At 31.8% G+C, this 24,697-nt stretch overlaps 3 protein-coding genes across 8 annotated transcripts in view; 1 reads left to right on the plus strand and 2 right to left on the minus strand.

Annotated features, from left to right (window-relative positions):
• The first annotated feature begins 1,102 nt into the window (after positions 1-1,102).
• On the plus strand, positions 1,103-12,727 carry LOC117236705 (protein FAM117B-like). Of its 2 annotated transcripts, XM_033499874.1 has the most exons (9): positions 1,103-2,320; positions 3,314-3,474; positions 3,622-3,719; positions 3,877-4,016; positions 4,098-4,264; positions 4,356-4,485; positions 4,829-4,909; positions 6,894-7,029; positions 7,284-12,727. In XM_033499874.1, exons 1-9 carry the CDS (start codon positions 2,080-2,082, stop codon positions 7,462-7,464), a joined length of 1,335 nt encoding a protein of 444 aa, XP_033355765.1. In that variant the 5' UTR covers positions 1,103-2,079; the 3' UTR covers positions 7,465-12,727. The 2 variants fall into 2 exon arrangements, with proteins under 2 accessions (XP_033355765.1, XP_033355766.1); XM_033499875.1 differs by lacking the exon at positions 4,829-4,909.
• A 608-nt stretch (positions 12,728-13,335) lies between these two features.
• LOC117236660 (sorting nexin-29) lies at positions 13,336-17,498 on the minus strand. Of its 3 annotated transcripts, none has more exons than XM_033499793.1 (12): positions 17,081-17,498; positions 16,227-16,489; positions 15,622-15,923; positions 15,419-15,544; positions 15,097-15,244; positions 14,898-15,027; positions 14,572-14,813; positions 14,277-14,492; positions 14,047-14,203; positions 13,837-13,977; positions 13,586-13,725; positions 13,336-13,460 (listed from the first exon to the last, which is right to left on the minus strand). In XM_033499793.1, exons 1-12 carry the CDS (start codon positions 17,081-17,083, stop codon positions 13,376-13,378), a joined length of 1,953 nt encoding a protein of 650 aa, XP_033355684.1. In that variant the 5' UTR covers positions 17,084-17,498; the 3' UTR covers positions 13,336-13,375. The 3 variants fall into 3 exon arrangements, with proteins under 3 accessions (XP_033355684.1, XP_033355682.1, XP_033355683.1); XM_033499791.1 differs by having other exon boundaries at positions 15,097-15,346; positions 17,081-17,497; XM_033499792.1 differs by lacking the exon at positions 17,081-17,498 and adding an exon at positions 16,798-16,951 and having other exon boundaries at positions 15,097-15,346.
• Positions 17,499-21,222: 3,724 nt separating this feature from the next.
• LOC117236620 (pikachurin-like) overlaps positions 21,223-24,697 on the minus strand; it is a 278,236-nt gene continuing 274,761 nt past the window's right edge. For all 3 annotated transcript variants that reach the window (XM_033499739.1, XM_033499741.1, XM_033499740.1), the window contains exon 15: positions 21,223-23,715. In XM_033499739.1, coding sequence (XP_033355630.1) covers positions 23,567-23,715 — 149 coding nt within the window. In that variant the 3' untranslated portion in view covers positions 21,223-23,566. The remainder of the gene's footprint in view (positions 23,716-24,697) is intronic.

The raw sequence follows: 24,697 nt of genomic DNA on the forward strand, positions 1-24,697 counted from the left end.
ATACTATCATAATACAAGATTTCTTTGTGAATTATAAGATATTATAATTTGACATAATTATTTTTGGAATTGATGTACAGCATTCCTAAAACTATTTTGCAGAGTGATTCAGCATTATTTACAAAAATTGTATACATATGCATACATATTTTATATGTATGAATATTTATACATATAGAAGGGTCTAATTAATTATAAGTACATTATGTCATTAGCCTTTAGCGAAAAGCATGGCAGTGCCTTTATTAAACAAATTTCCATGCAAATACATGTTACAACATAAAATTTTAATTTTAATACTTTTATGCTGACAACATATGACAAGTGACTTAAAGCTTAATAGTTTAAGTTGGATCATAGATTCAATATGCTTATACATATATTTAAATCATAATTTTATTGTCTTTCTAAGTTAAATATCAAAATAATAATTTTATAGTTCTTATTGTGTTTTAAGTGCAAGACATAAATAATATATACAAGTTAATGCCTGCACATACATATACACATTTGCTTTACCTTTATTTTCACATTTACAAATGCAACACATGAAAGAAGCCTTATGCCAGGTCAAAATATGTTTAAAATATTTACTTTTTATTTTCGCATTTAATAATATACTAAAAGTTTTGACTGATGTTTAATAGTTTTGGAATCTTGGATATTATTTAATCTAGTCATATGTTATCAATAGTAACACTTAAAAAAACAATGTAATGAAACTGCATAGTATAATGTATAATATATTGTAAATAAATATACGAACTTAATTCATAAGAAATATAATTTTTTAAATTCAACTGTTAAAAATGAAGAATAATTTTAACGCGCCAATATTCTCTATCTCATTAATTTTTATAAAAAATTGTATAGAAGATACGGAATCATTCAACAGGAAAAGTATCTCGTTTGCCCTCGAAAATTTTGTACAAAAGACATTATAAAAGTAACTTAAATAAGATTTCTATAGCCAGAGAGATCATAAAAATTTGGTATTATCAATAACATTGAAATCAAGCTCGCGCGTAAATATCGGTTCGATAGTAACGAATTGAAACGATTATATCTCGAGATTTCTCCTAGCGAGAGTATCGAATGAATGTAGCGTGCACGCGCCGTAGCTGAAAAACGTAAGCTTGGATACTACGCCTGTGCTAGTACGTGCTCCGTACACGAAAGTTATTCACACACGCTATTCATCGGCTTGTGCTCCTCCATTACGTACATAACGTGAAACGTAAAACGCTACATACTAGTCTGTACGTGTGTCGTGCAGGTGTATATAAGCAGAGTTGCGCACGTCGTACATGAACACCAAAACATCATTTTGATTCAGAGGTGATTTCTTGGTAAAATAGACGAATATAAAACGATTAGTGTCTATTTCTTGGTGGATTGGTAGGGTAATCGACGTTAGTTAAAAGACAAGTGATTCGTGGATATCAAGAACAACCGGTAAATAAGATTTTGGATGAGAGATCAAAGCAATCGAGGAAAGGGCGAATTTGAGTGCCACTGCACAAGCGCGAATAAGACAGAGAGACTCAAAGAAGGTTAGAGTGAGATAACGATAGGACGCTAGGTACGGTGCTACGGTGGTAGTGAATGGAACGCGGCCCCCACGGGTGAGCGTAGTACGACGCTCCACGGGCTAGCGTTGCACCAATGACCAGCCGGGACGGGCGATCACGTGACGTGCGTGCCGAGGCAGCAGCAGAACATTGCAAATGACAAGACGCGTAGGGCATTGTCGTCGCGCCGCCGCTACCACCGCTCCTGTCGTAGTTGCTAGTGAATTCGTCGCGCCATTGTCGTCGTTACTGCTACTATCGTTGATGAGATCTCGCCCGCCACCGATTAGCCGAAGATTGTAAAACGATTCTGAAAATCTGTCTTCGGTACTGTCGGCACTACCGCTGCTGTCGCCGCGTGTGCGCGACAAAGTCGCGGGTGCTCGGAGGCCTCGTGCCCTGAACGGTGCCCGCGGCGCCCCGTCCTTAGCAGAACATATTCGAAATACAGTGTACCATCAGATACACCAGCATCGACGGCCTGAGTGCCAGCTGCCTATATGACAAAATGTCGGGATCACAGCGAATGCGAAAGTCCTCGCCATGCTCGACATCGAAGCAAGGCCCAATGCGCGCGACTCTACCCGTAAGCTCGCTGCTACGACAAGGCCGGCAAGGCAGCAGTCTCAGGAAGAGCAACAGCAACAGTCCCACTGTATCGCCAACAAACGCGAGTGCGTGGCGGGCCCGCATCTCGCCGGAGACTTCTTCCTCGGGACAACGAAGCCCCGGTTCCCTCTCTTACAAAGGTATTTACGCTCACTGCTCCACATCCTCACGTACTTACTATACACTGTTATCTCTCGCTACACTTTGTTGTGTCTGTCATTTTATGTTTTTTATATCCTCTCAACTATATATTCCCCCTCAATTAAACCAATACTTTTTATTTCTTGTTTCCTTTTATTTCAATGTTACAACACATAAATGTTTATTGTGTCATTGTACCATGCATCAATTTTTCATCGATCGTCTATTTGCAAGTGTATTGTTCTGTTTTTCTTAATTGCAACAATTTTTAATGTTATTTTTACGAGATTCGGTACAATTTGTTCGTGTCAGATACGTGTCATACGTACAATCGGTTGTAAATATTGTAATTGTGACGAAGAAATTTATATTATCTTGATTCTGATATATGTTTCTTAAATCTGTAATCATTTTTTATGATAATCCTAGAATATTCAATGATTTTTAAACGTTTTCTAAATTACACATTCGTTAATTATAAATTAGCACGTTGAATTTTATATTGATTTACAGTTATAAAACAATGTAATATATTTGTAAATGTAAATTGTGCATTATGATTTTAATTGTGTCTAATGAGTAATGATATGTATTGATGAACTGAGCAATGATGAATGTTTTGTTATATATATACAAATATGGTATATTAAGTTATATGTACAATACAGTCATTAACATGTGATAACGATTAAAAAGCAAATTAATCTCCTTTTTTTCTTTTTATCATAAATTTATAATTCTTCAAATTGATCGATTCGGTAACCGAATACATAGCTTTAGATCGGTTCCACAATAAACAGTTAAAAAACTCATTCCTCCTGTACCCTATTATTGCATTATTTAAATTTTGCTTTTATTTTTGTTTATTTTATCCAGTAACCGAATACACTGTTGATAGTCCGGTTCTGGTTTATGTTTACACAACAGTGATATACCTTTGATTTCTTCTAACTGTAAAAGTTATGTTTATCTAACATCTTTTCTATAAACAGCAAAATCAAAAACATTAAGTGGAAGATGCAGCGAAAGTTTAAGTGGAAACCAAAATATTCGAAGGACAGCATCACTAGATACAATCTATTTGAAAGGACAATGGCCTCGTGATTCGTATTACATTCATTCTAGTCTTCTATTGGTTGATAAATCTACACAGGTAAATTTTATTGTATTTTAAATATGTGTATTTGTATGTTTGATTGTTCTAGTTTTATAAATATTTTACTCTATTGTACAATGTAATAACATTCTGTGTGTTTCATGCCAGCATAATTTACAAACTATTAAAATTATGTTTTTATAGACAGAAGAATGGTCCAATGAACCAAGAAAATTACACACCCGTCATCCTACAGAACAAACTACTACAGATGAAAAACTAGAAAAGTATTTTAGGCATCGGTATGTATAGATCATTGAAATTATTCTATTTTTATCTTCTAAATAATAATGACAAATTTTACAATAATGATGAGTTTTAAATGTCATATTGTAATTTGCATACAACATACTACTACAACATTTATCTATGTGTTCTAACAAAAGATGTATAACATAGGTTGCAACGTTCAGGTAAAGAAGGTACCAGCAGTAGAGAACGAACAGCAGCATTTGGACTTATAATGCCAGGTGGACCACCACCAGCTTTTCCTGCAGATCACACAGTTTTACCCAGTATTGCTTCACAAACGTCTATACGTAAGTTCATTTAAGAATAAATTTCTACATAACAAATCTCTTTGTTTCTAGAATTGATTGACATTTTATTATTATATCTAGACAATCAATTTGGTTTGAGTACAAAGGCAAGTCCTATGAATATCCCTGTGAAACCAATGAGGCCTCCAATGCGTTCTTCTATTGAAGGATTAAATCAAGAAATTGAAGGATTGGTTCTCAAATCTGCAGCTAACCCTAGTGACCCTGATCATCCAGTGGAAGATAAAGCACGTGTTTATTTATATTTATGATGATGTATAAACATAATTCCTTATGACAATATATAACTTATTTACAATAATTTAATTATTCTTGTAGTATGCACGGTATCGTGAACAAATTACACCGGAAGGTCATCGTGCGCCATTAGCAGACCTATTAAGGGCTACTCGTAGTGTGAACACACAAACGCCAGCTACTGACCTTCCCTCCAGTTCTTATTCTTCAGGTAAGTTTATGTTTTGTTTCATATTATTTAATAGTGTTTAGATATATGAAGTAGTTGCCAATGTTTTTAGAAAATATATATGAACTTTATAAGTTTTATGTTGAAAATTATAGGAACCTAATCCGAACGTTAACTTTAACACCACCAGATTAATAATTATATGCGATGTTTGTTATTAGTATTCATAATACTAGTAGTGTGTTTTCGTAATTTAAAAAATATAAAAAGAGTTACATGTTTTTGTTTTTTAAATGAGATGACATATATGTATGTGTGAAGTATTTCTGGTTAGTGGTAACACTATAAATAACAGACTAACTATGGTGTGTGCCTGTTGAGACAGGCCCTCCATCTAGGAATTCTGAGTCTCCGCTGATTCCTGGTCTTATGGATGCGTCCCGTCCGCCTAGTGATCTCTTACAAGGTTGGCGCATATTTGCGGAAACATTCTCTTTATTTTTCATGAAATCCCTTTTAATCAAATATGTTTGTTTTTTCTTTTTTCTTTTCTCTTTTTTTTTTTTTTTGAATGCCCTTGTTCAAATAGTTACTGACATTTCATACGTCTATCTATAAATTTTTTACTATTTCGTAAATATGTATATGTCGGAGATGAAAGGACATCGAAGCCTCCCCTTTGGAACTTCGGGATAATCCCCTAACACCATAATCTAGATTCTATCATAGACGTAATTAAACAATTGTCGTCTTTCGACCCGATTGTATTTGTTCGAGATTTGTGATAGTGAGCTTGGGCTCGAGGCGACAGCCAGTCGCCGAACGTAACCACGGTCACGGGATGAACGCTTTGTCTAACAAAGGTACGGAGTAATTCTCTAGCTCTCCTTAAAAGAAATATTTGTAGCGGCACGCAACAGTAAACATTCCAACGGCTTCTGTCCCGTGGCTCGCCACACGCAGATCCTATTCTTCGGGTATGATGGTTACCAGATGCCGACGCGTCTCTATAGTACGTGATCAGCTAGCCCGAGGGCCGTTATAAACACTAAGATCTAGTTACCTAAAGTCCTTCAAACAGACAAACAGTCTTTGTCCCAACTACGGGAAGATAGGAGAGACCTATTTTTCAACTAATGGCGTCTCCCACCAGCAACTTTCCCTCGAGGGCGGCTAGCATCTTTTTCTAACCACCGATATGGAGATTGACCAATTAGCAGCAATGCCAATTTCCCTCGCCTTCTGAACGAAGGCTATCCTCGACGAATCCGATGATCTCGTGTCCTTAGACATCATAGCTTTCCTCCGCAGCATCATCGTGACAGAAAGTCATTCTCTCGTGAGGTCGTATTAGCGAGTTACTTTGTGTCTGTACGCTCGGTGGATATTCCACGTTTTAACAAAGAGTCCGACTTAGATATTGTGAGCATGTTCATCCATCATCCCGTTGACCGCGGATCCGTTATTGAACCTAGGATCATTGTCATTAGTTTCTCGAGTATCCAATTACCACGGTTACTTGTCTAATTCTATAATAATCGTATTTGCACTAGTCAATGTCTTCTCTATTGCATAACGACAACGTGTAATCCGAACGAAGATTCGTTTCACGCCCCTAACTCTAATTTTAATATAAACCCGACATATACATATACATATATATGTACACAATATTTTAAGTCTGAAGTATATGCATGAGTTATATATATTTTATAGAATGCCAAAATCAGTTACCATTAATATTACACCTGGAATTATTTTCTGATTTTACACAATTAATTAATGTTTTGTACTGATCAAAAATTTGATGTGTTTTCATAGAATAATAATGCCAAATTAAATGTTCACAATACATTATGACATTATATGGTAAACGAATCTATCTTTAATAAAATGTATTTCTTATTATTGCATTGATGCTTGCATGTAGTATTCTGTTTTATATAGGATTATATATATATATTTTTTTTAATCAATATTTTTCTTAACTGTTCTTGTTTAAAAATAATTATTAAAGCACTATGATATTTGAAGTATGTTATTGCATGATAATTGGTCATATATGTAATTTTTAGATTTATTAAGTTATGTATTAATTTTGTAGCGATTATGTTTAATACATAATTTCCACACAGAGACTATTGTATCTTAAATCTTAACATTATATATACACAAGTATCATATAAAATATCTATACAACTTTCGCAAATCTATTCAGATATGTTACTGTTAATAAAGTGGAATGAAGTGTAGTTTTAGTGTACAAAGCTATTACACATTTATATTATTTTTTATTTTTTATATGAATGAGTTTATAAATACATGAATTATATAATTTAGTTATTAAGAGCATGGATTAAAGATATTTACTTTTCAATTGATATATACAATGTTGTTTGCTTACTGTTTTTATATGGTTATTAATTCTGATGTTCTAATTTATCTTTAAGGTGGAAGTCGTGGCTCAACCCCCGAACAAGATAGAGAAGGGCGCCTTGGCACCTCTCCTCACATTAATAGGTTCCTTGCAAGAGAACCACCTGATGGCTGTGAGAAAGTCAATCTCAAATTTGTAGAGGATGCCAGGTAATTGTCATGCACGTTTTTTTTTTTCTTTAAATTAGGATAATTTATAGAAAATCTATTATGATAATTAATTTGTAACTCCTATCAGATTTTATGTCTTACATCAAATTAAATATGTATAATATTCGTATTGTCCGTAAAAATAACTTAAGTTCACTAAGGTTGAAGTTTAGTTAGTTGAAATATACATCCCTTCTTTATTTAAGGATATTAACATATCAGCATTATTGAAACAATTATATTTGTATGTATAGGCGACCCATGATAGACTTGAGCAAACTAGACTATTGCCCAAAGCCGTGTGTAGCATTCCAGTTAAAACCTAGCTTGGGATCAGCGTTCCTGCCATTACAACAGCCAGCCAGTCCAACAATGGTTGCCAGTGCATCACCCTCTTCGCATACAACACCAACTACACCTCCTCCAAACCCATAGTCCTGCTCTTTACCTTACAGAATAATGTTCACAAACCCAATTGGTATATATATATTTTTTTTGAATGACCTCATGGGTAGAAAGTGGTTTACTTTGATATGAAAGCATATACCAACAAAGAAAAGTTACCGAAAACGCAGCCTGTTTTCAGTGCGACCCAACGTTCGGGCATCGTGAATGTGTAATTAAAAAGTTATAATTGCATTGATACAAAATATTGAAAGCATCTGAGCTCCGTTAATGTTTCAAACCATAATAAATACGAGGAACAATAATTTGTGATAACTAAAAAAACGACATTTAGGAATGAACATTGTGTTCTACAGGGAGAAAGACTAATAAAAATTGTGTATTCTAAATTTAGTGCTAAAATGTGCTAAACAACTTTAGTTTTGTATACAGGGATAAATATTCAAATGTCAGAGTATTAAATTTGATTGTTGGAAAAAGCAAAATTATACAGATACAAAATGGGTACATGTGCCTGGATATGTACATCGGTACCCCTTTATAAATTTTTCATTAGATCTTTCACTTAAATTATTCGATTGCATACTGGAACGAAACACTTGTTACAATTTTGTATTGTTTTGTATTATTACTTATATGCTGAAAATATTGAAATTATTATTATCAGAGGAGCTCGAAAATAGTGTGTCCCTATGGTACATTATTTTTTAGAATTATATTCTCTTAGAATTATTCACGTACATTCTTTACTCCTTTTTTTTAAGGTCGCGTATGTAAGATAAAGGCGTAAGTCAATTGTCATGATAGTTTATTTTGTATTACGTGTACAAATGTGCACTTTTGCATAGCTTCTTTTTATAGTAATGTCTCTTAGATGATAAGTTTTTATTTTGAAAGTAAAACAAGCACTTTGTTCAAGTATAGTGTTCAGTGTCATAAAGCAACTTATGGAAGTTAAGTTAATTGCAAGAGTATATTCTGTTGTTTAATAACTAAATTACCATAGGGCTGCAAAATTTTTGGTTTAATTTGTGTTATGTTAGTTTACTATCTGAATATGTACAACCAATACAGCATGCAATGACAGGTTGACGGATGTATGATAGAATGAACCTAATGATATATAATGAGGAAAATATGGAAATATAATGAGTAAAAATATGGCGAATGATAAAATTAAACATTGATTAAAGTAACAAATAACGACATGTGCTTTAGCCAGTGTGGTATCAGATGTGCATACACCTGGCTCCCTAACTTGGCACAGTATGGGTGTGCGTGTAGGGTTTTGTATAAACGTGGATCATAGTAAAGAAATTTATAATCTGCGTTCTATACAAATAACAGTATGCATGTGTTGTAATATCAGAATCCTTATTAAGCCATCCACGAATAACGCTAAGGCTTATGGTATTATCGAAGTACGTATTGTATGAATATTATAAGTATTTGGAGTACTCTGAAATTTAATTATTTAAATTTGTAGTAGTATTTGTGTGTGTGTGTATACTTTAAATATATTTTTAATAATTAGCAGTTATTCGTTTCTCTATTAAATGTTTTTACAATAAGAATAATCAAAGGAATATTAAATATTGTTAAAAATATCTTTGTATAACAAACTATTCACTCTATATAAAGAAAAAATTTTGTAACAGTTATTCGTGTGATGGCTTAACTTATTATTTAGTATATGCAGACATAGCCACTCAAGAAGTTCAATTTATTTTTTGCTTTCTAATACAGAACGTTTTGCAAACGATTTTATAGTTATGGTCTGAGGAATAAGGATCTTAATAAAATGTAAGATCAAGAGCAGGGAAGAACAGTTTTTTAAATACAATAGTAATATACTTTCTAATATTATATTGTATCTAGCTACAACAGTGAAAAATGTTAACACATAAAGTACCTGGCACACTGGTCTATGCTCTCTTTTATCCAGCTCACTAGAAAGTTCATGCCTTAGAATGCGTGGCAAAGTGTGCTAAATAGACAGGAAGGTTAATGAGAGAGTCAGGATATATACAAGATGCACTGGCTAGTTAACAAGTATACAATACAAAACTAATCTGCTATCTACTAGCTTAAGAAGATTTTCTTTTATTTATTTTCGCTATGGACCTAAATGACATCTATCCCATTGCTGTAAGAATACATGAATGTGAACGTTAAGTTTGCAGGCGCTCTAAAGAAAAGAGACAAAATTTATCAACCGCGTATTTCATCTGTTGGTATTTTCACTTAAACGGAGGAGAAGAAAAAATGTTTTAATATAAACACATTGTATTAATCATAGTGAATAAAAAGTTTCATACTTTTACTAATAAGCAGAAAAAGAAATTACTTTAGAGAGAAGCTAGCCTTATTATTTTTGACTACACTCATGAGGCTCCACTTTTTAACCTTCATGTACTTGCATAATGTGTTATCATTATTGTTAGCTTTTGTTGTCAATTTCATAAACAAAAGAATGTGTGTAAAGACTGCTAAACTAAAGATTACTTGTTATTTGGATATACCTAAATTTAAAGTTAAATAAAATTAGGCTCAAATTTCTCCGGTTACCTATGAAACAATATAGGTACTCTTTAATTCGTAAACTAAACGATCCTTATGTGACTACTGTTCGGTACATTCTCTTTACATATCTAAATCTGAGCAGGCTTCAGAATGGCAAAATGATTATGTCAATTACGAATTTATTTATCCCTAGGACTGCCCAGGACGTATCGTTGTAGTATTTCGTACAATAAAAAAGAACACAGAGATTGTTAAACATGATTGTAATTTGTAAGATGCTCAGAATTGTGTAAATTTTTTAACGCGTAAAACTTGTAAAAAGATATGTACTTCGAGAATTTTATATATTTGGTAAAGTTAAATGCAGCTTTTATTCATTGTTTTTTAAATAAATACGTAGAATATTATTTATCGTTTTTTATTGAAAGCAAAGAAATATGAAACCTTCTTTATGTAATGTTTTCTTGTAAGAGTATATTTTCGTACGTACAATTTTATAAATGTTTACGAGATTATTTAGAAAATTGTTATAAATTTTATATTTTAAAAGATTAAATTATTTTACGTTTTAAAATGTATAATTTTTTTTTATAAAGATTCGTTATAAACATAGCTTCTCTTTTAAGCTCAGTTACACAATGTTTCTTAGCGAATGGAGTTATAAAATAAAGTTATATATTGTGTAAAGAGTATCTTACAGTGCAAGGCTATAAACATCTTATTAGTAGTTCACAACGGTACATCGAAAATTAATAATTTATACATAAGGATTTATCCACCTTCTAGTCTGTCCTAGGGCTAAATCAAAATTAGTCAGCGAAGAGAGCTAGTGAATGTAAATAATAATTTAAAGCCGTTTACGATGAAATCTTTGTACGGAACGTAGTGACTAAGGCCAACGAATTCTATACTTTTCGTGCGTCTCGCGAAAGTTCGTTGAACGAAAAAAACTTGTGGAACAATGCGAACTTTAAAAAAATATGTGTATAAAAGAAATTACCATAATACGAGCTGTCCATAGTCAACAGAGATTAGACTCCTTTTCCGAACGGCACAATGCAATTGTCAAAATCATAGTAAATATTAATTTTATATATTATATATATATTTTTTTTAATTTTACATTTTTTTTATTATATTTCGAAAATTTCGAATTTATTAATTTTATTTGAAATTTTATGCGTTTCAACATCTTGTTTTCTATTAAACACACATGCAACACACATATTATACATTTTATTATCTTTCTGTTCTTTATTTGCTTGAAATGTCATTTATCTCGGCAATATATTCTCTAATTTAAACGATAGATAGTCACACGCATCTCTATGAATCGTAAATTTAATGAGTATTGTTAATCATTTTTCAAATAAGTACCACGTATCAGTATTGTAAAGTATGTTAATTTCTCGTGATCGAGATTTATTTTTTCTTTAATCTTGATAAACCTTCATGAAACGTTATATGTATAAATAAACTTATATTTTCTACGGAATAAAATACTCTTTAAGAGATAAGTTATTATACACTGTATTTTTCGTGCAGTATCAAATTTCAAAATATAAAAGCAAATTAAAGTATAAGATTTAGTACATAAAAAATATATATTACCTTATTTTTGAGTATTTTATCATAATAATGCATTATTTATATTTGATATTAAAAGTTTTAATGTTATAATATGTTTACGAATACTTTAATTGCTTTCAACAGTAATCTTTGTTTTTCCTTTCTTTTTTTATATTTCTGTTAAAGAATTGTATTTGTCCATTAAATTTAAGTATCGAATTTATATTCTTATCGAAACGTTAAGAACTTATTTAACGAATATATTCGATTATTTTTTCTCTCCCTATTGCAAGTCAGAATATTATTATATTATATGATATCGACTTGAAATGAATGTGTCTGTTTTGTAATCGATTTTATAAGTAATGTAATCATGTACCATTATGTTACGAAACTTACTATGATTATGATGCTATGATTGCGATGCGCTATAAATATAGATTCCATAGATTCGTTTGAAGCGTATGTAATTGCAATTAATACATTGACTGCCATACAACAATGTCTTACTTTTCGATACATTTCGTATCGAATTAAATGTAAGTGGCTTCGATCTATAAAGCAGCAAATGTCGATTTATCGAGATTTGTCATTTATATTGTTGCTTGCTCGAGCTACAATATAAAGCTCTTGTCGCAATGTCATCGAATGTATTATAATATATAACAATAATATACAGGTGTATCGTTGGTTCCTTTGTAACGAAAAAATACATTATGGTTCCACAATCGGCAGTCAAGGTATTAATGATGATTATATTAATGACTCGATAAACTTTGCTATTACAAGAAACTTTTATATCTCAATATGGAAAGGTAAAAAATAATTGACTGTCTGTGTCGCTCAGTATAAATACTAATTCACATTACGATTCAAATTTCATTGTTATAACGTGTATTTATTATTTGATAAGAATCACGTTCGAGAGACAAAAATTTACGCCCGAATAGGTTCTTCGATGATTGGTTCGTTGTAAAAATTCTCTTATCTTACCTCTCCATAGTGAGACTCCTATGCAACTTGTTAAACCTGTGAATCTTATATGCGATTAGTTGTATTATTTACCAGCATAATACTGTATGTACTTGTTCCAATAACAATATGCACTTTTATTTTTATCATAAAATATAAATGGAAAAAGTGTACCTTTTTATATTACTGTTAAGGCGCCTTACATGAATAAAATTTTTAGAAAACGAGATTAAACACGCTATTATATAATTTAATTATAAGAACAACGTATAATACTTTATTTTCCGTATTTTGTGCATTGTCCTAGCTCTTTGATCTAAATTTATTTGTTAATTCATTAAATACTATCTTTTATATACATTTTAATGATCATATTTCTTTTTATCATATAACATGTTTCAAATATTTTTTAATACGTTTATTAATTTTTAATTTTTAAAATTTTATTTATTCTAAAATATAAGATATATAACAAATTTTGTATAATATATAAGAAATATATTTTTTTATATGATTCAAAGATTAAAAGTAGGATTAGAATTTCTCTTGAAATATGAATTAGAGTTTCAAACAATATTGCATATAAATTAGTGTAAAAAAATAATACATACTTTTGTGTAGAAAAAAATTAGTTTTTAATTAATTTTACTACATATTACTTTTATACATACATTGTCTATAAACAGCATATGTGTGAATGTATATTAATTATAATTGTATACATACAGACATATGCTCATATCTTCAATTGTCAACAATATATATATATATATATATTGTACATATATATATACATATATAGAACAACATAAGTATTTTATATATTAAATTAAAAAGGCTTCATGTATGTACAAATTGTCTATAAAAACGTTAATAATTATAAACCCATGTATTGAGGGGAAGAAGAAAACGTGTTTCTTGTAGAGTTATTTTTCCTCGAATCCTCAGTATTAGGGTTATCACTAAAAAAGGTAATATTTAATAAGATCAGGATATTGAAAATACTTTTTTATAGATTTTTGAAATTTTAGAATCGCTTGTCTATTATATTATATTAATATTAAATTAGTATTGTGAGATAAATTACCCAAAGAAAGGCATTAGGGATATAAGCGTTTGTCTACTTGGTCTAGAAGCAAATGCTGGAGAGCATTGCGCCAATCTTCCAACAATTCGTCTTAACCATTGTTGCAATTTTTGTCGTCGTTCTTCTACAAATTTAGCATCCTAGATAAAAATGAATAAAAATGAACTTCGGATATTTCCTGTAATATTGTATACTATTCTTTCGTAAGATATTTTCTATAGTATATTCTTTAGTATACTTCTGTAATGTACCTTATTTCCTATTGTCTTCTTTGGCGGGAATTCAAAAGTAGTAACAATTGCATCATGTTTTTTTAATTCTCTATAAAGTGCATGAAATTGCGCATATCGTCTATATATATTCCATTCGGTATCCCTAATACGTACGTATATCTGTAATAATTAATAAACTTAGATATATTTAACAATAATTTTATTGTAATTTATATCTATTTTACATACCTGATAAACATGATGTATATCAGAAGACTGTCCAGTAAGGAACGCAGATGGAATCCATATATGTATGAGACATGGTGGTTCTAATGGTGAGTCGTCTTCATTTATAGGGCCACGAAGGCACTCTAATTCAGCTTGTAACAACTTAACTAATCTCTCCCTGGAAATTTCCCGAACATTGATATAAAATATAGGTATTGTTACTGTTAAATATAGATATGTAATAATTTTACCTGTCATTTAATTGTAAAGTTAATCTAGCATTAAATTCCATTAATTCCGCATGCATATCTGCAACTTGAATTAATTTTTCTTCATATTGTTGAGCTTCATAATGATAATCTAATGATGGATCTTCTTCAGAAACTGTAGTAGAATCCGAATCTCTTCTCAACATTTGTACTGCCGTTACATATTTACGTAATTGTTGTCTTAATAATTCATTTTCTCTATTAAATCATAATTATATTAAAGTATAAGTTATTTCTATGCCTTATAAGATAAGGTGTATTATATTGCGAATTTTACCTATTTAATGCTTGTATTTGTAATTCGTGTCTTTCAAGATAATTTTGATGTTGTCTTTGTAAACGAGCAAGCTGTAATCTACTAGTCATAGCGTCTTCTTTAGCTTGCTCTAACATTTCAGTCATAGCTAATAGTCTTACTCGTAATACTTCAATATCTGCACTATCAGCATCTGTATGAATATCTAAATCTGCAAATGGTTCCGTAGCTTCTACTGCAGGTTCTGCTACTTCAGATGAATCCTAAATAACAAGAAAATATAAAATGGATGAAAAACATTAAATTAAAAGATATAAAAATATGGAAGAGATGCATTTTATACATACGTCTAAGTAGCTTGGTAATGCTATCAACATGTCATCTAACGTTTGATCTAAAGGAGATACAGGAACTAGCCCACCCATACTTCCGGAATTTGTAACTGGTGTTAATACTTTTTCTTCTTCAAAGGTTTCACTAAAAATATTCAAAAATTTTATTATTTAATATGTCAATATTAAAATGTGAAATAGCAGATGCATTTACCTGTTTTCCCAGTCAGAAATTCCTTTATTGACTATTGTAGTAACATTATGTGTTTCTGGTTGAGATTGTGAAATTGTCGAACTAGGTGATGTAGAAGCTTTTGTTGATGTTACTGTAGGAGAATTGAGACAAGTTGGAGGTGCACTAACTGAAATGGAAGCTTCTGTATTTTCTTGTTCATCATTTTCGTTATCGAAAGAAATTATATGGGTTGGCACTTTTTTCCTTTGTCTCTGTTTTGAAGTAGGTCCTAATCGCGATATTAATTATATTCGTATAAAATTATATGTAATCTTATGCACTTGAAATGAAAAGCAATTACCTGGTATAGTAGATGATATAATGGGTTCAGATAATGAAATCTTTTGTTTTTCCATTTCTTTGCTTTTTGAATTATTATCTAATTCTTCATTATCTATCCTAATTGCAAATAAGATACTACCAAGTCCTAATAGTTAAAATGATATTTAATTATCTTATATAAATAAGTTGACATGATACAAAATTGAATGAATGTTATTATACCTGCTGCTACATCTGGTAATATAGCACTTCGTTCCTGGTCAAGTAAAAATGCCCAGTCTTCATAAAACGAAGATAGTATCGTGGGGTCAAGTATAGCATGTAAATGACGCTCTAAAGAACGTTCATTTAAAACAGCTCTGAGCCATGCTCTACCCCTACCATAATCAGTGTGAACTTTTTTTAATACACTAAAACGTTCTTGTTCATGCCATGTTAATTGTTCCTTTATACATGGCCAAAAAGCCATATCTGATGTACTACATGATTTTGTATTACCACCAGATACTATGTCTGAGACATGCCTATAAAGATATAAATAACATAAATTAATGTAATAGAATATATCTTTAGTTATTACTCATCACATAGCATTATCTTATAAACATACATCCGTGTAGTCATATTTGAGATGATAAGAAGTACAAAAAAGGGAAAGTAGATGACTATATGCATAATATCAATATATATCAATCTTATCTTAAACAGACAAGGTAAACAAATGTCATTGTTTTTGTAGAAGTTTCCATAATATATATCTTATAAGAAATACTGATGAAATAAATGGCATTTTAATTTATATATGCAAGTATTATTTAGTTTATTACCTTAAAGCTGAATTAATTTTTTCAATGCATTTTGTACGTAATCCATGACTAAAAATTGATTCAAATATGTGACATAGCTGTGTAACACATATATCGGATTCAGTTGCTAATTCAGTACGCCCACCAAATCTAACATGACACTTTTTTGCAGCAGCTAATAAATTTTCCAATAGTTTCTGTCTCTCTGTTGCATGGTCATAACTTTGATTAGAATCAATTACATTATGTGTGCTTGGCACTATCGCTGACATTATACGTAAAGCCTAGAACATATAAGCCCAAGATATATGAAACACAGATATAAAACATAATCACATGCATTATTCTTTATTTAAAACCTAATGCTACACGAAATTATGTAAGAAATTTATATACTATCGTAAAAAAACATAAAAGAAAAACATAGAAATTTTTGTTCATTAATACATTTCCTAAATTTTTAAAGTTTTTGCAAAGTTAAAATACAGTGACTAAAGTATTTTTTGATATTTTTGTCCTTGTATCAGATACATGATGATAACATGAATTACGTATTATATAAATTAAAGGAATACATTTTTAGGACAATTACACTTTTTATATGTATAACTCATTTTTCATTTAAATACACGCATTCATTTAAATATACTGTTTAAGTAGAATATGCCACAGATATAAGCGCAATTTCTATTGTTCATTCCAGTACACAAAAGAAAGTTTACAGGTGTTTTCAACAAGTAGTACAATGTTTAATCGTTAATTATGTTAATTGGAAGCATGTGTCGTATCACGAGATGCTTATTAATTTGTGAAAACAATGTTGACAGTATATAATTCAACGATAATTCGATGATGTATAAAAAATAAATACATACCATGAGTATCAATCACTGAAGATCACGTTAATTTCCTTTCAAATTGTAATTCGTTATTAAAAAGAGTTGTACAAAAAGTGTACATAAATATACAATCACTTCTAGGAATTATTATATACAGGACTTGTTAAAGAGTACTACGACGTAACTATCTCATGACGATAAGCAGAAGATTTAATTTTTCTAGTGAGTAATATATAAATTTTTGTGGCAGGAAAACTGTAGGGGCGGAAACAGTCCCCTCATCTTTGCTCTTTTTCCTTGAACACAGATGTGTCATGTGAATTAGGTGGTATATATAAAATAGGCATAGAAAAAGTGACTCCGTTTGTCGAGCATTTTAGTATAGTACGTTGATCTCCTATACCCTGAGTATAGTAGTTCTATAGTATTCTTATCAGTTATGATCTTGACATATTTAAGAATCTATCTTATATATTTAAGAATCTGCTTCTATTATTTACACAATGATTGGTATAGTAACTATAATTTCGTAGTTGTAATGTTTAAAAGTATATAAAATGTCACTAATTTGTTCGACATAAAACTATAGTAGCAAATATAACGATTATTTAGTGTCCTGTATCTTGGCAATAATGAATATTATTTTAAATTGATGAGTATAGAGATTGTCTTCTTTTTAACTTGGTAGCACTGATTTCTTTATGTATGCCATAGTATATATTTTAGATACGTACGAGCATTACTATTTTAGATATAAGTCATGGTCAAAGTAAGTCCGATACGTAATTGATAGGATTCTCGTCTCGATGTAAATATAATCTATGGATGATTGTAAATATAACTTGGTCAACTCTTTACAGAGTTTGCGCGATTTATAAGATGTTAGTTATGCGGTCATAGTAAGAGGTACTAAACAAGTGTATAAATAATAGTGAAACAATTACAGCGCAGTAGAATGTATAATAATACATATCATATATTGTCAGAACAATTTAGATAAGAACGTTTATAGATAATTCCAAAATTCATAATCTTTGAAATTGAATTCGCGGCTATTTTAGCGCGCTTAGATTCTGCGCAGTGTGAATTAAGGAAGGCGCTAAATTTAACATTAATTAAAAAGAATTTTAAATACATGTTGCACATATAAGTAAAAAATTCATAATTATGTACTTTATTAATTGTTAACATTTAAGAAGAAAGAGATCAGTATAAAATCAACCAAATATTTAAATAATTACGTTTGACATTTTATATTTTAAGGAAAAGAGAAGGATTTTAAGAGGGAAATAAATCTCTGATTTATAAAATCTCTTTTTTATTGATGCTTCGACAACATGGGCTGAGACACACACATTTGCTCATATGAATTTATACCACTGCGTGTTCCAACATATACATACACAATTCGTTAAATTATTGCATCGCGCTGCACTAGATGTAATAAGTAAATCAACTTAGAATCGTGTGTTTCATATTGTTTGATTATTATTTAAGAAAATGTTAATTGTATAGAAGACGGTCCGATAATTTAAGTTGACAAGTTAAGCGATAATTTGCAAATTTTTGATAAAACTATCGCATTTTTATTTATATCTTATCTTGATAAAAAAATATTATTTTTATACCAAAGAAAAAGAAATGTTTTCATAATAAAGGCAATAACTTAGCTTTTTATGACAAAATCTATTTTAGAGGAAATTCGTCTGTTTTTTAGTAGACAAATTTAAACAATATGAATCATTATAAGTTAACCATAAAAGATATGTTTTGGCGATAATTTGTACGATTCAGTAATAAGATAAAGCAACAATTTTTTCTTGAGAAAATACAACGATGGAAAAAGGTCGTAATAAACTTAAGTATACAAGAGTTACGATAGCACGATTCTAATGAAGTGTTCCTCTGTGCATAATTGCGTGATACCTTCAGATTCGATAAGCTCCTTCGCACCATTTATCATCACTGAACTTGATCTACACGAATAGTAATTTTATCCAAAGTGAGAGAGCGAGAGAATTGTTTCGTTTTTTTTTTAATTTTCGATATCAAACTTCTCGTTTGTGATGTGTGCTCGTTTTTTTCTTCTTTTTCTTTTTTGTCTTTCTTTTATATCGTTTTGTTTCTTTTTTTTTTGCAGCATCGAAATATGAAAAATTCATTTTCGACCATTCTATATGCATACATACATGCATACACACACTTACATATATGTATATACATATATATTTGAGGAGATCCACATGGGTCGCAAGAATAGGTTGACAGGATAGACTCTTCTAATAGACTTTGCAGACGGACATAATAGAAATATTTAATATATAGCATCATATATTAATATAATATTTAGTAATAATATAATATCTATTATATATTAATATGTATGATATTTTTTTGTTTGTTTTTAATAATAGCGTCCTTTCTCTTCTCGCTTTGTCTGAGGTGTGATATCCAGCGATTTTCTAATTTTCCTTACATTCAAATTCAGTACACGATGTAAGTACGATTTCGCTTCAGCCTTATTCGGATACTAATCCTCATTGAATTTATCAGGCATTTTGTACGACCTGTTGACTTATACAACCATCGTCTGGTCGTTTCACAACGTATGCGTATTCTACCATAGAAACAAATATACACGATTTCTTCCGAAATGCTTCTAATCGAAGATAAAAATGAACGATTTTCATGTCCGATCTTAAATAAAAAGTACCTAAAGTTTACGTAATAAATTCTTACGATCAGTTTATGCATTTCTTCGATAAATTAAACGTGGGGTAGATGTTGTATGAAGGAGAAGCAGTGAATATCATAAGAAAGCATGTTTACTTCTTCTTTGATTCTTCAGAAGGATTAACGAGAATCGAAGAATTCATAGGATCGAAAGACAATGATTCATAATTTCGGTAAAGTCATTTAAGAAATTTACTAACGTTGAATATATAAATATTTCGGAGAAAACACCATTCACATAAACTTTTCTGTTTCTAGTCATCAGATTGTTTCACAAAAATCGGAACAATTTAATTTAAGATTAAACAGATTCTATTTTAAAGGTAAGTGGTAAATGCGATATATTCACTGAAAGTTTCGTTCGTTAGACACGAGTTTGGGATATCAAACGTCATGAAACAATTTGATATATCCACCCAACGTACAAGAAATAGAAACGTTTAATGTGCCACAATTTATTTAATCGATATAAGTAAAATGTTCCGAGAGATTTATTCGACGAACTAAGCGATTCCCTTAATCATTTAATTATACTAACAAAAATCAATGTTTGACGCGCACGATGCTCGCGAATGAGAAGATCTAAAATGATGATGATGATCGTCGATAAATAAAAGATATGCACGGCTACACGCTAATAGCGAAAAATTGTCCAGGAACCTTGTTTCAAGCGCGAATACAGGAGAAAATTGAAACGCACGATATACAAATGAAACGCGTGGAACAAGTGAAATTTTTCTACGCGCGATGAAAAAGAAGCTTATTCAGTGTCGCGAGATTTTTGTACAAAAATGCTTCGCTATTCCAGCGAAACTATCTCCACGAACAAAGTTTATACAAGCATATTACGAAGCTTGGAGAATCGTTCAGAGATTGATACACACACACACATTGACCTTGTTAAAAATTGTGCTGAGAAATGATAGGGTGGAAGGGAATAAAGGAGGAGGGAAGGAAGGAAGGAAAGAAGGAGGCAAGAAAGGGCGTAGAAAGGAAATGAAGTAAAAGTATGTCTCCGAAAGATCGGAGTTTTAAAATATTTTCATCTCGTGCGTGACTTCACATCGCTAGACTTCACTCGCGAATAATCGTTTATTATTATAGTATTATACTTGCCTACGTAACTACCATTCATCTTTGATATTCTTTTTTCCCTATTCCACTTCTTCATTTATATAATTTCAAGAAAATAACATTCGTACAAAATTGACTACAGCCGATTGCTTTTACATGATGTGTACGAGTTCGATCGTTCGAAGTTTTCAAATCATTCCCGTGCAAAACGGAGAAATCAAAGTGTATATATCCATCTATCCCCCTAACCGTTGTTCATTATTATTCTTCTTCCGTACCCGCGTTCTCGTTAAGATATGACATGTATACGTATTGACCTGACCGATAGATTCCGACCGGTTCCTTTCTTTTAACCCATTCGACATTTTTACTCATTTATCGATATTTTCAAAGTATAGCTAGAAATCATTTTGTCGATATACGTACAGGTAGACCTCTAAGTGAAACGTTATTACGTGTTCACGAAGATAAAGTATAGTTTTGCGAACTGTTACACAGTCTGTCAAATCGATTTGCACGAATTCGCGTAAAACGAAGTTGCAATAAAGTTTTACTGCCTTTTTGGAACTACTATGTAGTATAACGGAACATTGAATCGGTTGATAGGAATGCCAAACCAGGCTTTAGAACTTTGTTTCGTATAATCTGTAAAGTTACGTAACTATCGATGAAACAACTTTTTTTCCTGAGGTTTAGTGCCGGAAAGTGCTCGTCTCTTTCGATACGCATTTATTCCAATTTCTATTCCATTCGTGAAGTTATTCTTTTTTGAATTGTTTATGGTTCTACCCATATCGTAGTCCTCGGAATACTTTCGGCTTATTTCTTTTATCATTTTAACTCTATTGTTTCCTTTCAATTTACCACGTCGAAGGGGTTAACATGTATATCAGATCCGTTCGTTCAGGGTCGCTTGGAAAAGTCTTATTGAATTAAGAAAATATGCGGGGACATCTTCGTAATTAAGTCGCTACTTTTTTTATACAGATATTTAACCGGTAGAACGTGCAGCTCGGTGCTTCTTAAGTGGAAACGTCGAGGAGCGTACACTGCCAGCTACGGAAGTACCTTACGAAGCATTAGTGGTTCTTGTAAAACACGGACGCGCAGATCCTCTGCACGCACGATGCCGATCCTCTTCATCTCGCGTGCATGTCGAGCGGACGCAAAAGCAACGAGAACTTTGAAAAATTGCCGGTTATACATAGGGAAAATATTTGTACGTTCCAAAATTGCGATTCCGCTGTCATATTTATTTTTCAAAGAAATATTTCGAATGGATTAATATTCCATCCATCGATAGAATTTCAAATTTAAAATATTCATCTTAAATATGTAAGATCTTATTAATTTCGAGTAAATTAACGAAGCCTGAACAATGGAAGTATCATATTTTCATTTTTAAGAGGAAAAATAATTTCTCCATGTACAACGTTCGATTTTCCCCAGAAATTCTATTTGCTTTTGCATCGTTGTTAAAGGTGTTAATTGCTTTTGGTCCTTCTTGTACCTTTCGTAATTGATTTAACGTTCTGTTCTGAATCTAATCCTCCCTATCGAGTGTTCGAGGCGTGCTCGCTCGAACGAGAAACAAAATGATCGCTACATATCGGTTGTCGCGTGTCGTGCGGTCACCAAAGAAAAGATATCGTGAGAAATCTTAGACGATGATCTAAGAGGTGTGGCGTGAACTGGTTGGACGTATTTAAGGTGCCTCGAGGTGTTCGATTACTTGATTAATTGAAACTGACAATGCCTCGCAATTAAAAGATTTCACGTGACATCCGGTCGGAGAGCTTAATAAAAATTGACGCGAAGGGGTTATGCTTCTTGTTTTTCTCTTTCTCATCTTTTTCTACGTACTTTAATCTTATTAGGCCATAAAGCCGTCTTCGTGACGCGCTCTATCAAGTTCTTAATCCGGCCGGAGACAATCGTAGTTGTGACTAGACGCACATTCCTTACGTAACAACTTCCGTCCAAACGCGCGATAGGAACGACGATTCGCAGGAACTCATATCGGGGAGATTCGACAATGTTCTTTAACATCGTTCGACTCGCGTTTTGGATCCGTGTAGTTCGCGCGTGCAACGCAACGCATTCAAACGCAACACTATACTAAAGGTAGGACAAGTTAGAGTTTTTTTATTTATTTTTTTCCTTATCATCGAATATCGGAGGTTTCGATATCGTCTTGAGATCGAGTAACCCACGAGACACGAAGATGTGTGCAGACAGGAAGTTGTCACCGAACGGAAATATATCTTGAGGCGACTGACAGATTTCCAAATATCTTTCATTAATATTTACAGTAAGCTGTCTATTTTTTCGACGGTCTCACACGACGTAGTCTTTTTCTTTCTTTTTCTATTTTATTTTCTTCCTCTTTTCATGTGTATTTTATTTTTAGTTAGCCTTCTCTTTTTTTTCTTTTTCTTTTTCTTTTCTGTTACCTTATTATTCTCTTCGGGAGAATTTCGTCGTTGATGAGTCTGTACAAAAATGATGAACCGTGTGATCGGTGTGTATAAATCGTTTTCCACGTCGAAACGTGGTTCAGCGTTCAAGGCGTCTCAAGGCGGCCGCGATTCACCTTAAACGCTGTTGCAACGACGTCGATCTCTGGCTTGGCCAGCGTTATTCATCGCATTTTCATATTCTAAGCGTTGGTCCACGCGGACCTAACCATCTAACGTCGGACGGCATGGATATCTTTCAGGGGATACACGAGTGTGTGTTGGTGGCTTGTCCTGGCGACGATAGCGCTACGGAGAAGTCTGAGTCGAGGACCAGGTCGCTGATGCAACCAACAATACCCTTCGTGTATTTTCCTCCCGTTGTCCTCACGATATCCGGTGCGCCACCTATCAAACATTCGCAGTTTTTATATTTTTATCATATTGTATTTTCAGTAACATTAGCGCATAAGAAAGTCAAGTAACTTTATTACCAATGACAAATTAACTGGAAGAAGTAGTCCACAAAAAATTATATTACTTTATTTCATTACATTTACGTTATATACTAATTAATTTTAAATTAATCGAAATAAATGGTTTATTTTATGTAATAAATTTCTCTAATCGAAAGAAAGACATGATTTTGTCATCCTCTCTTCGAATTCTCTTTTCTTTTGTAATTAATTAAAATAAGTTTTACAACTAATAAAAAGTAAAAGTAAATATAAAAGTAAATATAAGTAAAAAGTAAAGCGCCAATAAAATAGTGCAATAATTGGATGTTAAAGGTTTGTGAAAGTCAAGTTTTATGATACACACGAGCTATGAATTTTTCAAGTTTTGACACGAAGTTTCCATGCTCCGTTGTTAATGCGATGAAACATGGTAAACACGGTACATTCGACGAATTAAGATGCGCTCCCATAAATTTTCAGAGAGTGGAGCAATGTATCAAGCTGTTTCTTTACGAGTTCAACAGCTTAGCGGAAGTTACCGAGAATACATAACGCGCTCCCGAGGATGACCCACTTGGTAATTTCTGTAATAACTCAAAGACAGCTAAACTCGAATGTATAAGTCGCTTCTACTGGAACTTTTGAGTAGTTAATCTTCGATGCTTATGATTTTCACACGGAAATATGAGTCCGAACCACAAAATGCTTCTCCTCTAACTTTCCTCTACGATATTCCGCTGTTTTGCAATCGCAAAGCGTTTCACAACACGAGAAACCTCTTAACCTTTTAAATGAGATCGTTACATACTTTGAATCGAGACAACTGCAATAAAAGTGGATTTAGTTCTTAAGAATTATTTAAAAAGGAATAAAAGCCTGAAAAGAATCTTCGTCACTTTAATTGTTTACAAAAATACGATATATCTTTTGCA

This window comes from Bombus vosnesenskii, unplaced genomic scaffold (assembly GCF_011952255.1).
Source record: "Bombus vosnesenskii isolate JDL3184/JDL3185 unplaced genomic scaffold, Bvos_JDL3184-5_v1.1 scf7180000013351, whole genome shotgun sequence".
NCBI classification, from domain to species: domain Eukaryota; kingdom Metazoa; phylum Arthropoda; class Insecta; order Hymenoptera; family Apidae; genus Bombus; species Bombus vosnesenskii.